General features: G+C 33.4%; 2 protein-coding genes across 3 annotated transcripts; one reads left to right on the forward strand and one right to left on the reverse strand.

The window, feature by feature from the left end:
* LOC108335968 (isocitrate dehydrogenase [NAD] regulatory subunit 1, mitochondrial) lies at positions 1-3,500 on the reverse strand. 2 transcript variants are annotated; one of them, XM_017572214.2, is made up of 4 exons: positions 2,870-3,500; positions 1,410-1,637; positions 1,168-1,246; positions 1-451 (listed from the first exon to the last, which is right to left on the reverse strand). In XM_017572214.2, the coding sequence occupies exons 1-4, from the start codon at positions 3,368-3,370 to the stop codon at positions 177-179; spliced, it is 1,083 nt and encodes a 360-aa protein (XP_017427703.1). In that variant the 5' UTR covers positions 3,371-3,500; the 3' UTR covers positions 1-176. The 2 variants fall into 2 exon arrangements, with proteins under 2 accessions (XP_017427703.1, XP_017427701.1); XM_017572212.2 differs by having other exon boundaries at positions 1,410-1,649.
* A 6,789-nt stretch (positions 3,501-10,289) lies between these two features.
* LOC108334667 (serine acetyltransferase 2) lies at positions 10,290-14,507 on the forward strand. Its single transcript, XM_017570563.2, has 10 exons — positions 10,290-10,713; positions 10,804-11,001; positions 11,552-11,611; positions 11,795-11,890; positions 11,973-11,997; positions 12,418-12,512; positions 12,986-13,152; positions 13,435-13,508; positions 13,981-14,040; positions 14,223-14,507. Exons 1-10 carry the CDS (start codon positions 10,459-10,461, stop codon positions 14,258-14,260), a joined length of 1,068 nt encoding a protein of 355 aa, XP_017426052.1. The 5' UTR covers positions 10,290-10,458; the 3' UTR covers positions 14,261-14,507.
* The last annotated feature ends 244 nt before the right edge of the window (positions 14,508-14,751 follow it).

The following is a 14,751-nucleotide window of genomic DNA, read 5'->3' on the forward strand; positions in this document are numbered from 1 at the left end:
TCACATTCTATAATTAAATTCTTATCGTATCGTTTTCTGTGTTGAGTAATTATCATTATTCAAGACCAAAAATTTGGCAACTTCGAGTTTAAAGGGTGCCAAATAAATGCTGCTAAAATTAGTTAGCCAAAAATATACGAGGCTGGCTTGATTTGGAAGATGAGCGAATAAATGAATCAATCTAAAGCATTTATCACTGCTTCAACTACCTCTTGTGTGGTGCTTGTGCCTCCAAGGTCCTTCGTCCGATATTTACCCTCCAAAATCACCTTTTTAACGGCAGTTTCCAATCGGTCAGCAAATGCAGGAAACTGAAGATGTCGAAGCATCATGGCCGACGAAAGAAGGAGTGCCACTGGGTTGGCTTTCTGTTGTTCTACTACTTTCTCATTACCAACATTTCCTGCTGAAGCACCTTGTTCAAACACAGCGTGATCAGCCCCCACATTACCTGCAAAAGCCGTGCCATTCATTTCTTGAAATATTCGATTTCGATCTTAATATAAGTAGGTTGAGTATGAATTTTACTCAATAGGGAGGGCGAGGGAGAGGGAACTCTATCTGCTATTTTCGTTAAAACTTCCCCATCTTTCAGCATCATTGCCACCACCACTGCCCTCACAAATGACAGTCTCCATCTACTGACTTCACTACTGTTACTTTCGGTGTTACTATCATTTGGTAACTACATTACTCCAAGTTGTCTCGTGTGGCCATCCACAGCCATTTCTTAATTTGGTTCGGGTTAATTTTCTTTTCATTGAGCACAGATCTCTAATTTAAGTCCCCTTCCTAACAGCCGCACTAGCCCTATCTATCACATCCCTGATCATCTCCATTCACTGACTCTCTACTATTAGTTGTGACTACCATTTGACAACTCCATTACTCAAATCACAATGGCAGCAGTTGCCCCTAGTGCTGCAACCGAATGTTGTGATAAGCAAATAAACTGCCAGTTTGAACTTTGACCTCTAATTTTTTTCTTTCCAGTGACACAGTTCGTGAACTCTGAACCTAGACTCGACAACTCTAAACATTAGTCATAGGCACATCTCACAACAACAATGACAATGAGTTATTTAATAAGAAAAATAGAAAAATAGCATCATAAAATTAGAACTCTAGAGCTACAACAAATAATATACTAGTAACTAAGAACCATACCTCCCGGCATGACTCCGGTACCTCCAGCAATACCTGCCGCTGTATTTGCGACAAGATTCCCATAAAGATTGGGGGTTACCTAGCATGTGGAAAAACAGAACTCGTGAACTTCAAAACCCTTCTTCAGTATTATGAGTGCATTATTAGAAAAAAACAAGCGTTGATCCCTCGTAATTACACCATGAATTAATCAAAAGCTGATAAATAATTGAGAATCGGGATTAAATAGTAAATTTGCTTACCATGACATCAAACTGCTCAGGCTTTGAAACAAGCTGCATGCAGCAGTTGTCTACAATGATTTCATTATACTTGATACCGGGATACCTTGTGGCAACCTCTCGACAAGATTCCAAGAATAAACCATCTGCAAGTTTCATAATGTTTGCTTTGTGCACAGCAGTCACCTTCTTTCTATTATTTAGGTAAGCATACTCGAAAGCATATTTGGCAATGCGCTCTGAACAGAACTTTGTTATTACCTAGCAAAATAATAGTATGAGGCTCAAACATAAAACTCATAGTTCATGATGCCAATGTGCTAACTTCATGAAATATACACTGAAATATTAACATGAAAAAAAAAATCCTGAGAGAATAGAAGAGAAATGACTTGTCTATAACAACAATAATCCCATAAGAAATCAAGAAATATCTGGATCACATTCACAAATTACAAAAATCTTCAGGCTAAGAACGTGAAGAAAATGTTAACAGTGGGACAACATGTACACAACTCATACAAAGGACTGAAATGAAACAAAGACATAAAATTATTACCATTCTCCACTAACTCAACTACAGCACTAATGATCTCCTCTTTGTTAGGACTTTTCGAGGCATTCAACAAATGACTAACAATTGCCGTGGATATTAATCCAAGATATATATATATATATATATATATATATATATATATATATATATATATATATATATATATATATGTATGTATGTATGTATGCCCTTGGATGCAGTACAGATTTATTATTTAAGGTGCTTAGCTAAGGTGACCTATCTCTTAAAACAAATAAGTTAACTATACTATGTTAATTCCCAAGCAGCATTCTCTTTGCTGTTTCTGAGGTGATCAGAACTAAACTTGGCACCTGAAATCTTTTCAAACAACCCCAGGAATTCCTAATTAATTTCTTGATATAAAAATTTCAAACCCCAGGTCTACAGCAAGTCAAAACAAGTCCCAGATCAAGTTAAATAAATTCCTTACGTCTACGCGAATATTGAGTACCCTGCCATCCACAAACCACAACCAAAGCATCAAGAATCTGTAACAAACTGCGATCTCCTTTATCAGTTCTTTCAATTTCATTCCACCTTCTCTACATTATGAACCAAATAGAAACCATTCAACCAAAAAAAAGTACAGAGTATGCCAAAATAAATCTCCAATTACAATGGCAAGCAATGCACTAACGTTTTCACTTATCAACATTCACGAATAACAAATCACTCGCGGCTTGGTTAAGCCATTCACGAATTGAAACTCTGCTAATTATCGCAATTCAACGCGGCAAACAACAGACAACAGCTTATAATTTAATTAATCGATAGGCAAAAGCTCACTTCCATTTTTTCCATTATCTCAAATTCAATGAATTGGGATAAAAGCTAATTATTCAGCCTACTGTTTTCTTAGAGCACAGAGAAACAAAACGAAACGAAGGTGCTCAAACTAGAGTACCTTGAGGCTTTCGACGACGCCGGGAACAACCTCGTGTTCGAGGCCGGAGTACTCGCCCTCTGTGTTTTCTCTGATGACAACGATGTCAACGTTCTCGTGGCGCGTGGGAAGGCCAGGGAGGTTGAAGCAGTTAACAAGCGAAGCGTAGAGATCAAGCTCCTTCCTCAGCTGCACGTTCAGCGAGCTCACACCGCCGCCCATAGGCGTTGCCAGCCCTCCCTTCAAACACACCTTATTCTTCCTAATCGAATCCAGCACCTCCGCCGGCACCGCCTTCATGTCGCCGTACACCTCATACTTCTCGAAGTACACTGGCGCATGCATCGCATCCATAACCTGCTCCACTGCGCCGGTCACCAGCGGACCGATCCCGTCGCCCGGGATCAGCGTCACCGCCCGCGGGGTGCCGTCGCCGGGCCGAGGCATGTATGTGACGGATCGGGCCGGATTCAGGCGGGCCAGGAGGTGTTTGAGGAGTGGCGCGGATCGTGTCGTCGCCATATACGGTGGCGTGCTAGGGTTGTTGAGTATTTGGTGTGTTTTTGGGTGGTATGACTAGACTATGTGATTCGAAAAGCCATGGAAAGGTAAAAAAGCACTGCGCGAAAACGAAGGAATAAAGGAGGGAAATTTTACTCGATTTTTTTATAGGTTTAATTTATTTGTTTCATTTCTTTAATGAAAATGAATTAAAATAATATATTTATAACTAAAATTTATGATTTTAAACATAAATAAATCTATAAAACATGGATGATATATTATTACACTTTACTTTTATTACTACTAACTAAAAAACGACATTTTAAAAAATAAATACATAGAAGAAAGTAATTGAAGAATCTTCTAATAATTTGTAAAAACTACATAAGAAAAAAAATAAGAAGGTATAAAACATTTGTAATTTTACAATATAAAAAAGCCGAATCACAGTATTTTTAGTTAAAATTTAGATTAAATATACTTTTAGTTTTTTTAGTAAAATTAGAATTAGTTCGTGAATGAAATTTTAATATATTTAATTTTTAAATTTAAAAATTAAAATATATCAAAATTTTATATAAAAATAAACTTTAGTTTTAATTAAAATTCAGGACTAAAAATATAATTAATTTTTAAAAAATTTAGTTGCACGGAAACTGTGTTCGATCACCATTTTATTTCCTTAATCACTGCAAAGCTTATTGTCTCACTAATTTTTTTTCACTTTCTTTGTATGTTACTGGGAAAGCATGCAACTCTTAAAAGGTGATTTGTATTTTGTAAAATTAGAAGAAAAGAAATTGTTACCACTAAATATTATAATGAAAAAGTCATAAAAATTATAAAATTAATTAAGATGAGTTTTAATTTATCTTTTTCTATTCATTTGATGTTAGAGATATTAATATATTTTGCAAAGTTTGGATAATTTCTCTAAAATCAAGTTGTATCCTTCTTCTTATAATTCTATAGTTTCCAGGAGTTTGATAGTCTTTTATTATATTTAAAGCAATCGGTCCAGAGTTAAGCTTGCGTGAATCCACAGTCAAGTCAACATACCACAAAACATTAATATAATAATAAATGCGTAATAATTTCAATTTATTGACATTTAGAAACTGTTATCTCATAAATTTTTTACTTGGGCCTTTGAGAATGACATGGTCCATGGCTCAATCTTAAAGTATTTCTAACATAAGTTGGTTATTGCTTCTTGCAATCCCACAATTATGGAATAGACTCAAACACCCTCCACTTTTGTATCCGTTGTTATTGTTACTATCACTTTTATCATCAACGTTATTATTATTGTCCATTGATATAGAAAAAGAAAAAAAAAAGGAAGAAAACTAGAAAAAAAATAAAAACAAAAAAATGTGAAAAAAAAAAACTGGTTTAGCATATATTCCATGTGCGTTTCATGAAGAGTGTTACGAAAAACTTGTTGTGAAATAAATTATATACATTTTGGAAATTCTATTATGAAAAGCATATTCCAAAATGCATTTATTAAATTTTGAAAATTCTATTTTAAAAATTTTGTTTTGAAAATGTCATTTCAAAATTTTCATAAAGCTTCGCTCAAAAAGTTTTCATAATATGTATTTTGAAAGTCATGGTCACATAAGGTAAAATCATCATTTTGAATTTTTGAAGGGCTGCACGAAAAAATTGCGATTGTGCATGAAGTAAAAGTCGAATAAGTCTTATTTCATTGTCCAACCATATAACTTATTTGAACAAGTTTGAGCCTAAATAACTCCACTTAAAGTGATTAGGATGAGAAGATTCTACTACAAAAACTTTAATTAATTTTATATATTTTTCATAATTGCACAAGTTTTTAAAATGTTATATTGCAAATTTGTCTCAAATATTCTACATTAATTATAAATTAATTTTTATCCAACTCAACTTGTCTGACTATACCAACTCAACCTAATTTGGGTTTTGCTCGACCAGATGTTGTTCAAAATGAGTCTAACTTTAGTCAATTTTGTCTCAACTTGAATTAAAATGGCATGATTTGAACTCGACCCAACATCAACTCGATGTAGGTTCACAAGACTTTATCTTATATGACTTAACTCAACTCATTTAAGACCCAATTGGACTTGATTAGGTCCAACTCCACTCATCAGAAGATGGGTTCAACTCGACTCTACCAAAAGTAGTTTCGACTTGACTTAATTAGACCAAAACTACTCTCAGTCTATGGTGGACCGATTTTTACAAGGCTTAATTTAGCCTAAATGGACTCGATCCAACATCAGTTTAACTTGACTCAATTCAACATGACCCAACTTTACTCGACCTAACATGTACACAACTTTAATCAATTTAATGTGAGCTCAACTTAACTCGACTTAAATGGGTTTGAATCGATTCGATATGAGGTGAAACAAACTTAAATCTACCTAAAATGGTATGGACTCTAAACTCAAGGTGGCCCAACCAGACTTAACCTGATGTGAATTTGTCTAATCTCGGCCCGAAGTGGGTTTGAGTCAATTTTATCTGAGCTTGACACAAACCATACTTACCATAGCTTGATATGGGCCTAAATCAACTCGTCTTGAGGTAATCTGATTCAATTAAGCCTAAGGTGATCCCAAATCAACTTAGTTTGAGGTAGACCTAACTCAACTCAACCAAAGGTGGGCCTAAAATGAGTTGATTGAGGGGGTCCAATTCAATTGAGACTAAGGAGGACACCTATATTAGCTCAACTTAAAGTAAATCTAACTCAACTCAATATGAGGTTAGACAAAATGAGTTTATCCAAGGGAATTTGTCTTAACTAGGTTTTTCGTGGGCCTAATGTGGGCCTAACTTAAATGGATTAAATGTGGATCCGACTCTGATTGGTTTGTCATGGACCACGTGGGTTTTGCTCAACTTGTCTTTAAGTGTGTCTAACGCGACTCAACCCTGTGTGGGTTTGACTTAACTCAACCCTTTGTGGGAAAGATTTAACTAGGCCATCATGGGCAAGGTTTAACTTGGTTTGAATGGGCCCAACTCGACTATGTGGACTTAATTCAACTCAACATGATGAGAACCCTAACAACAATGACATGACTTAAACTCAACCTTGCATAAGCTTAATTCGAATGACCTATTTTGAGCCTAACTTAACCCTATTTATCTTCACTTGAGACTGACTTAAATAGACATGCTCTCTAACTTAATCAACTTGACTTAAGTACGATTTAACTTAGCCAACATGGGTCCAACCGATATGAGTCATCTTAGCTTTATTTAACTTGTTCAAATCTATACTTTCTTTAACCAAGACTTAGTCTAACTTAATTTGTCCTAACTTGTGTTGAACCTGACTTGAATTAGACTTATATTAGTTTGACTTGAATATGATTAGTTCTGACTTAACATAGGCTTGTGTTGATAAACTTAAAATGATATTAGCTTGTCCCAAGTTACCCTATGTTCAATTCGATGTTGATTATATCACTAACACAAAAATAGCTTTTAACGTTTGTTATTTTAGGTTTTTGACGTCTATTAAATGTTTGACGTCATAGCGAAAGACGTTAAATTGACATATGTTGTCCTTGAGTAGACATTAATTGACGTATGTTGTCATATAACAAACGTTAATTGACGTTTGTTGTATGAACAACATACGTCAATTTATGGGCTTTTTCTTTAAAAAAAATTCGTCAATATTTTCTTCCACTGAAACCTTGAAAAATCAATATATAACACAAGAATACACCACAAAAATTTCTAGAATTTTAGAAGTAGTAATAGCCAATAAAAAGTGTAACAGCCAATGAAAATGAAACAACTAATATAAAAAACCAAAAATGAAACTAACCGTGAAGGTGAATGAGTAGACAAGTGCTGCTGTGAGGGTGAGGAGAAAAACACACACAATAACGGTCTGAAAATCGCCACCGTAGTTGTCCTAGAATGCACCCAAGAACTACACCAAAAACCAATGAAAACGAATTTTAATCGGTGTAAATGAAAGATAATGGTTCAAAACGTAATATAATCGGTGCAAAATGATTTTAAACGGTGCAAAGTGAAAGAAAACTTACCTGTATGTTAATGAGGAACAAGAGAAAGCAGAGGAAGAAGTTGAATGCAACGAGAAAACATGTAATTGGTGCTCGCGTTCTAGAGTGGGTGAAAATGTAGGGTATTTGACGTCGACCCTCGTTCCCAAATGACGTTTAAGTGGTCTAAGACTTCGGTCCCCCTTCCTAGCCGACGCCTAAGTGGTAAAAAAAATTAATATTGACGCCCAAAATGAGGTAATTCCGTACATTTTTTTACTTCTGTGGAGAGGGGGCCTGACATCTAAGTGACAAAAAAATTAATATTGGTGCCCAAATGAGGTAATTTCATACCTTTTTGACATCTGTGGGGAGAGAGTTGACGTCTAAGTCGTAAAAAAATTAATATTGACGCCCAAATAAGGTAATTTCGCACCTCTTTTAGGTTTGTGGAGAGGGAGCTGACGTTTAAATCGTAAAGTCACCGATCATTTTTTACATTCTTTTCATTAGACGTTAAACCCGTGGTGTTAAATGTTATTTTTGCACTAGTGCTTTAGTTTTGAACTAAGTAAATATATATTTCATGTGTATAAAGAATTTTTTAAGTAAATATATTATTTTATTTTTTATTTTTAATTAACTTTTCTACTTTAAAAATGGTCTATGTACTTACCTTAATCTATATAGTTTTTGTTGGCATTTTAGTTTTATAATTTTTTTCTTATTTTATGAACTTGTAGATTTTTTTAAGGTTTAATAGTCAATTTTTTTCCCAGTTTCGTTCATAAATCTTAATTTAGTCCCTTGTTTTAAAAGTGTTTGAAATTGATCATCATTTTTAATATTTTGAGTTAAATTAGCCCTTTCCGTTAAATAAAAACAAACGACTTTAAGTGTTTGATAATTTGAATGCACGACAAAAAAAATATTAAACCTTAAATATATTAACTTTTTTATTTAGTTGAATCGTATATTGAATCAATTGTTATTTTTTTCTATTTTTAAAAATATATATTTTTTAAATGAATGTCATTTTACTAAAATTAAATTACTATTATTTTATTTATAAAGTATAATTCATTATTCATGTGTATGTTTTTAGTAAAACAGTATTTTTTTTACTATTTTAAATATAATTATTACTTTCTAAAAGAAGTTTATCCATAAACTTATACATTTAGATCATAATTATTTTCACTTAACCTTATATCTACTGTACAAATTTTTAAATAAGTTAATTGAGTCAAATTCGTTTTAACAATTATAACAATGACCCAAAGGCTATATAGCACAAAAAATGCTTTTATTTCGTATAATATAATTCAACAATTTGAGGGTTATTAATATTCATTCTAAAAATAAATATGTACATAAAAGAATAATGTTTACACTAACTACTTATCTATAAAAATGACAATGAGTTCGGTAGTGTCTTTGGACGTTTATAAGACCACATACAACAGAAGCAAATGATGTTCAGCTTTTACTGTGTATATCATAACATAGAGAGACATAAAGAATAAAAAGGAAGCACTTCATGAAGATTTGCATCGAACACAACAAATTATGAAAGAAAAGTGAGTTGTGGAAAATTGACGGTGCCTCTTCCACTACTTGACCCAGCTAGAGGACAAGACAACTTCATTTCCTAATAATTACTTTGTCATATAATATTTTATCGTGCTCAATCATTCTCTGCTTTTGCCAAACTCAACTTCCACTCACGTTGGGTTTCTTTGTCGTTTTTTTGCACCATGGGTTTCTCCACTATCAACTCAATCATGTGTTGTATATTTTACTTTCTTTCCGTACTATTCACACTCACTTTCGCTATCAATTTTATTAATGCCACGTAAATTTTCATTTCTTGTATTTTTCAATCATCTCAGCTAAAATTAGAGGTAATAAGTGATAAGTCTCCTCACATTAAAAAAATAAAAAATATAATGTTAATGAGAAATGAATTTAATTCAAATATAAAGAATTCACATTATTTATATATTTATGAGTATCAAAACTAGAATATCAATTAATAGATTTTTTTAAGAATTCATTAAAGATACATCATAACATATAAGAGAATTATACTATCTTTAATGAAAAAATCTTAAAATAAATAATTTACGGATTTTTTTACTCAATCTTTCTTATTTATATTTAATATTATCTGACAATCGGTTAAATTAGTTATTAAAACCAAATAATTTTAATAATATTTAGATATTCACTTAAAAACTGATGAAACATGAATCCAATTTATAAAATATCAACTTATAAAACGATTGACGCCATTTTCAATAATTTAAATCAAATCTCATAATATTCTATTATAAAAAAATATATAAAAAAATTAAATAACAGCCTAAAGTATTTTTATTAAAATGTTTAAATATTGTGGAATTTAAGTTTATTATATAATTACTATTACCAAGTGATGTATGACTTTCTAAAGTAAATTATTTTAACTAATTCAATGTATTTGTCAAATGATTTAGAGATTAGTATTTTGCTAATGATGATTCTATGTTTAATTAAGTAAACAAGATTAACAGTAAAACAATATTACAATATAGTTTAAAACTATTCATAAAAAGAATAACACTGTATATTCTATATGCAAAAAAAAAAATGAGAGTTAACATGTAGGGACAGGACATGCGCATGAGGCAACCTTACTTTTTTTTTTCATTTATGATTTTGAAAGTTGTCTGTCTGGGCATGTTGAACATCCTCAGCCATTCATAATGCCACATTTTTTTTAAGCTAGTTGCTTTCATGTTTTTTTCATCACCACCTCTCCTTTATCATCATCACATAGTAATCCTTTCAATATCATCTTTTTTTTTTTTTAATTATTTTTTATTATTATTTTGAGGACCATGAAAATCTTAGTATGTTACTAAATAGTTAACCATCACAAGAATTAAATTTAATTTATGTAGCATCACTATGTAAGAACAGTTAGGGCGGGTAGAGGTGCAAACGGCACAATCTAAAGCAGAGCACGAGGAGAGGATCACCTCAATCTCACGACGGTTTATCTTTCTCTCCCTTTTCTTTTCTCCTATTTCAACCCTAGCCATGGCTTGTCTCAGCCGCCACCACCACCGCGCCTGGCTCACTACCCAAGACATGCTCCAACGCTGCCCTCTCTCCGCTCACCAACGTCGTCTCCACGATGACGCCGACTCAAACCCCATTAACGTCCCCTCTCTCTCCTCCGCCTACCGTCTCTTCCCCGTCTACGCCATGGGCGCCCTCGACCCCACAACCGAACCCGAATTGGACGGACCCGACCCTATTTGGAACGCTGTCAGAGAGGAGGCAAAGCTCGAGGTGAATTCAATAAACTCACTCTTTCATTTTTGTTTCAACTGCATTTATTGTGTTTGTGAAATTGTGTAAGCACCGTGGATGGACGTGCAGGCCGAGAAGGAGCCGATTTTGAGTAGCTTCCTGTACGCTAGTATTTTGGCGCACGATTGCTTCGAACAATCATTGGCCTTTGTCGTCGCCAACCGTCTCCAAAACGCTACTCTCTTGGCCACTCAGCTCATGGATATTTTCTGCAATGTCATTCTGTATGACAAACCTATCCAACGATCCATTCGCCTTGATGTTCAGGTCTCTCTCTCTCTCTCTCTCTCTCTCTCTCACACACACACACACACACACACACACACACACCTTATTACTTACATTTTTAGTTTTCCTTATCAAATGTTCTATGTTTCTCATCTAGTGCACTGTACTTTCGTACCTCCTCACCGTCATGGTATGCTCAATTAAATAATGGACAGAATTTAGATGGAGGGACTTGACCAACTTCAAAGATTCAAATTACAACTATTAAAATGAGAAACCAAAATCACACATCATTAATATCAGACAGACTAAAAATTAAAGATAAACGGCACTCTATGCCAGATACTGATCAAGAAATTAAAAGTGATTTTTTTTTTTAATTGGGAAGCATAAAAACCAACTTCGTAATGAGTTTTTACTAGGTTAGTTCTCCCATAATTTATATTTTTTAAATTTCTTTTAGACATTGGTTAATTAAATCCGAAATAAAAATGAAATTAAGTCTTTGATGTAACGCTTGTTGTTTAAAGTGTTTTGGATAGTGCGTGCTGGAGTTATTTCAATTTTCTGTTGGCCGTTTTCTGAACAGGCATTTAAAGATCGGGACCCTGCATGTTTGTCCTATTGCTCCGCACTTTTATACATGAAGGCAAGTCTCTGTTCTCTTCCAGTTTCCAGTCCTGATACATTGCAGCTGTCCTAATGCACTGTTTATATAATTAAGCGTGATAGTAAAGTTTGACTAACTTCATAATCGCTTTTTAATTTCAAAAATACTACATTGAAATTTATAGAATTCCTTTTGACGTTTAATGCTGTGCTATGCCCACAGGGTTATCATGCTCTGCAAGTACATCGAGTAGCCCATGCATTGTGGCACCAGGGACGCAAAGTCTTGGCCCTGGCTTTGCAAAGCCGTGTTAGTGAGGTAATTTCTAGTTGTTTAACATTAATGAATCTCATAAATACAAGGAAGTTCTGATCATCCATGCCCTTGTCTTTTACCCCAGGTTTTTGGAGTGGACATTCATCCAGGTATATTTGTTTAGTTTTTCCATGTAAATAATGTATGACAAATTACCAAAAAAGTTTGCTTTCTTTATGTTTGTATGCGATAATTTTTCTTTAGGAAATGTCAGGAAAGCAATTAACTAACAGTTATAAATTTCAATTAGAAGAAAACAATGTAATGTAGCAGACAGATTAGTGTTATGCTGGCCAAGTTATTTTCTGAATAAGGAAAAAGAGATTATGAAAGCAGAATGTATCCATGAGGGTTCAATCTTTAAATCTTGTGGCACTTACATAGTTGATTTCTTTACTTTTCATTTTTTACAAGATAATAATCTTGATTCTTGTCTTGAAGGACGTTTGCCTCTCTATTGAAGATATTGGAAGCCCTTTGGTTTTGAATATTATTATTGAACTTTGTGTTTCTATGGTTTTTCTACATAGCTGCGAAAATTGGGGAGGGAATTTTATTAGATCATGGGACAGGTGTGGTTATTGGTGAAACTGCTATTATTGGAAACAGAGTTTCATTGATGCACGTGAGTTGTGATTCTTCATTAATTTCTTTTATGATTATGTTTTGGTAGCTCTTATACAAATTTTAATAATCCCAAATTAATTAGTTTTTCTATTATTTCCTAAATGATGTCATTTTAACATATTGATTCTTGCATAACAGGAAAAGGTTATGAGTTATTTTAATATACATGTTCTTAACAGCTTCATATTTTCTACAAATAGAGACTGGCAGTAAAAATAGTTAACAGCTTTTTTTATGTTCCCTGTTCAACCCTCCACTGATCCAATACAACTATCCTCAGGACAGTTTCTGAAAAGCTAATCTTATTCTATTTTTCGACTCTTCTGTTTTCTTAACCTCTAAGAAGAGAAAATTTTAAAAATTTGATTTATAATATTTATTATTATTTTGAATTAAGCCTTTTTTTTAAACAATGGTTTTTTTACCCGTCTATTCATTATGCTCTTTGCATGATATATCTCATTTTGACAGGGTGTAACGTTAGGAGGCACAGGAAAGGAAATTGGTGATCGCCATCCCAAAGTAGGTGAAGGGGCACTAATTGGAGCTAGTGCAACCATACTTGGGAATATAAAGATTGGTGAAGGTGCGATGATAGCCGCAGGTTCCCTCGTGTTAAAAGATGTTCCTCCCCACAGGTACCAGTGAATATATCTTTCACACAATGTTTAGTACTTGCATCTTCTACCTGGATTCTTTTATGTAATGAAATATGTCTCTTTTATTGTTTTTGTTGAAATAGAAAAGAAAGAGGCATAGGTTGAACCCTTAATGTGTATGGAGCACATGGAGTTATGTATTTATAAGTAGGAAAATACCATGAGATGCTACTAAGTCAGTTACATCTAATAGCTTTAATAACAGAAATATGATAAACTGAATGGGGAATATCTAACAGTTTCGTTTGCTTTATTTTGTAGCATTGCGGCAGGAATACCAGCTAAAGTTATTAGTGGTCTAGAGGACCATGATCCATCTTTAACCATGAAGCATGGTAAGCAACACTTGGAGCATGACTTATCCTTGAGAATGACTTCTCTCTCTCTCTCTCTTGTTAAAGATAAAGGTCTTCGGCTCAAAGTGTCCCATCCCATCTCTTTTGTCCTGTGATTCAATCTATCACTCTGCTAGGACCATTTCTATTATAATTAGTTGGCCTAAAGTTGCTGGTATATTATGATTATAGTGTAACGTGCCTTTGTTACTATGAAAAATTGAAAATATATTTGAAAAAAAAATTCATTTGTATGATAAGAAATTTACCAATAAAGAACCCCCTTATCCTTATTTAGTGCATGTTTGGTTTCATGTTTAGTACTTGTTGAATATCCTGCTTTGGTTTCTACAGCCATTTTAACTTGTTTCTTATGAGCTAGCCAATTTTTGTATAAAAACTGTTATTGCCATCACAATATTTCAGTGTGCATGTCAAGTGATCCTTATTTGGCATGATTGTGATTCTGCAGATGCTACTAAAGATTTTTTCACACAAGTAGCTACTAACTTCAGAGATGAAAAGCCCAATGGTTAGCTTTCTTGTCTTATAATACTGTTTGAATATGAGAACAAATTTCCACTAGACTAAAAAATTTCACTGATTCAAATTCCACTTGTTGGTGTACTTGTTACGTCGTTTATGTTGTTTACGAAGCTTTTTCAGTTCCCCCTTCTTGTCTATCTAAAAGCTGAATATCATAAAATGTTCCAGGAGCTCAAAATCCAGATAGAAATGAAGTGAACAATTGAGAGGTTCGGCAGCGTAGATCTCATTTGACATTGATTACCTTCAAAGGAGGGATGATATTATATTATAAATAATATTAGAATCAGGATCAGTTGAAAATGATAACGTGGAATCTGTGTATCAATAGTACTTTATACTTTTCATAATGTCAGATTGTGATGCTGAGTGCCGTAGTTGTTGCACCAGTATAACAAATATCTATAGACAAAGCAGATGCTATTTAATCTAAGTTTCTGCCTTTTAACTTTACTTTTTTTTGTCCTGTTCCATCTCCTATTTAGCTCTTCAAATATATTTAGTTAATTAGATTTTTCCCATGCAGTTAAAAATCAAAACTCCTTGTTAATGTAGAGGACGTTTTATTTGTATTTTCTTCCCTCACTTAAGAAAAAAAATCATTTTTCATGTATTATATAATTTGGCAATGATTATGCGTTATTTATTTAATTTTAACTAAAATTAATTTTAAGAAAATACTATTTAAATAAGCTTA

This window comes from Vigna angularis, chromosome 10, assembly GCF_016808095.1.
Source record: "Vigna angularis cultivar LongXiaoDou No.4 chromosome 10, ASM1680809v1, whole genome shotgun sequence".
In the NCBI taxonomy this organism is placed as follows: Eukaryota; Viridiplantae; Streptophyta; class Magnoliopsida; order Fabales; family Fabaceae; genus Vigna; species Vigna angularis.

Coding starts and splice junctions, on each gene's coding strand:
- LOC108335968 (XM_017572212.2), bottom strand. CDS start 3,370: ATGGCGACGACACGATCCGCGCCACTCCTCAAACACCTCCTGGCCCGC. Junction 1,650..2,869: donor GCGTCGTCGAAAGCCTCAAG/GTACTCTAGTTT, acceptor TTATTTTGCTAG/GTAATAACAAAGTTCTGTTC. Junction 452..1,167: donor TACCGGAGTCATGCCGGGAG/GTATGGTTCTTA, acceptor CGGCTTTTGCAG/GTAATGTGGGGGCTGATCAC.
- LOC108334667 (XM_017570563.2), top strand. CDS start 10,459: ATGGCTTGTCTCAGCCGCCACCACCACCGCGCCTGGCTCACTACCCAA. Junction 13,153..13,434: donor AAAGATGTTCCTCCCCACAG/GTACCAGTGAAT, acceptor TTTATTTTGTAG/CATTGCGGCAGGAATACCAG. Junction 14,041..14,222: donor CAGAGATGAAAAGCCCAATG/GTTAGCTTTCTT, acceptor AAAATGTTCCAG/GAGCTCAAAATCCAGATAGA.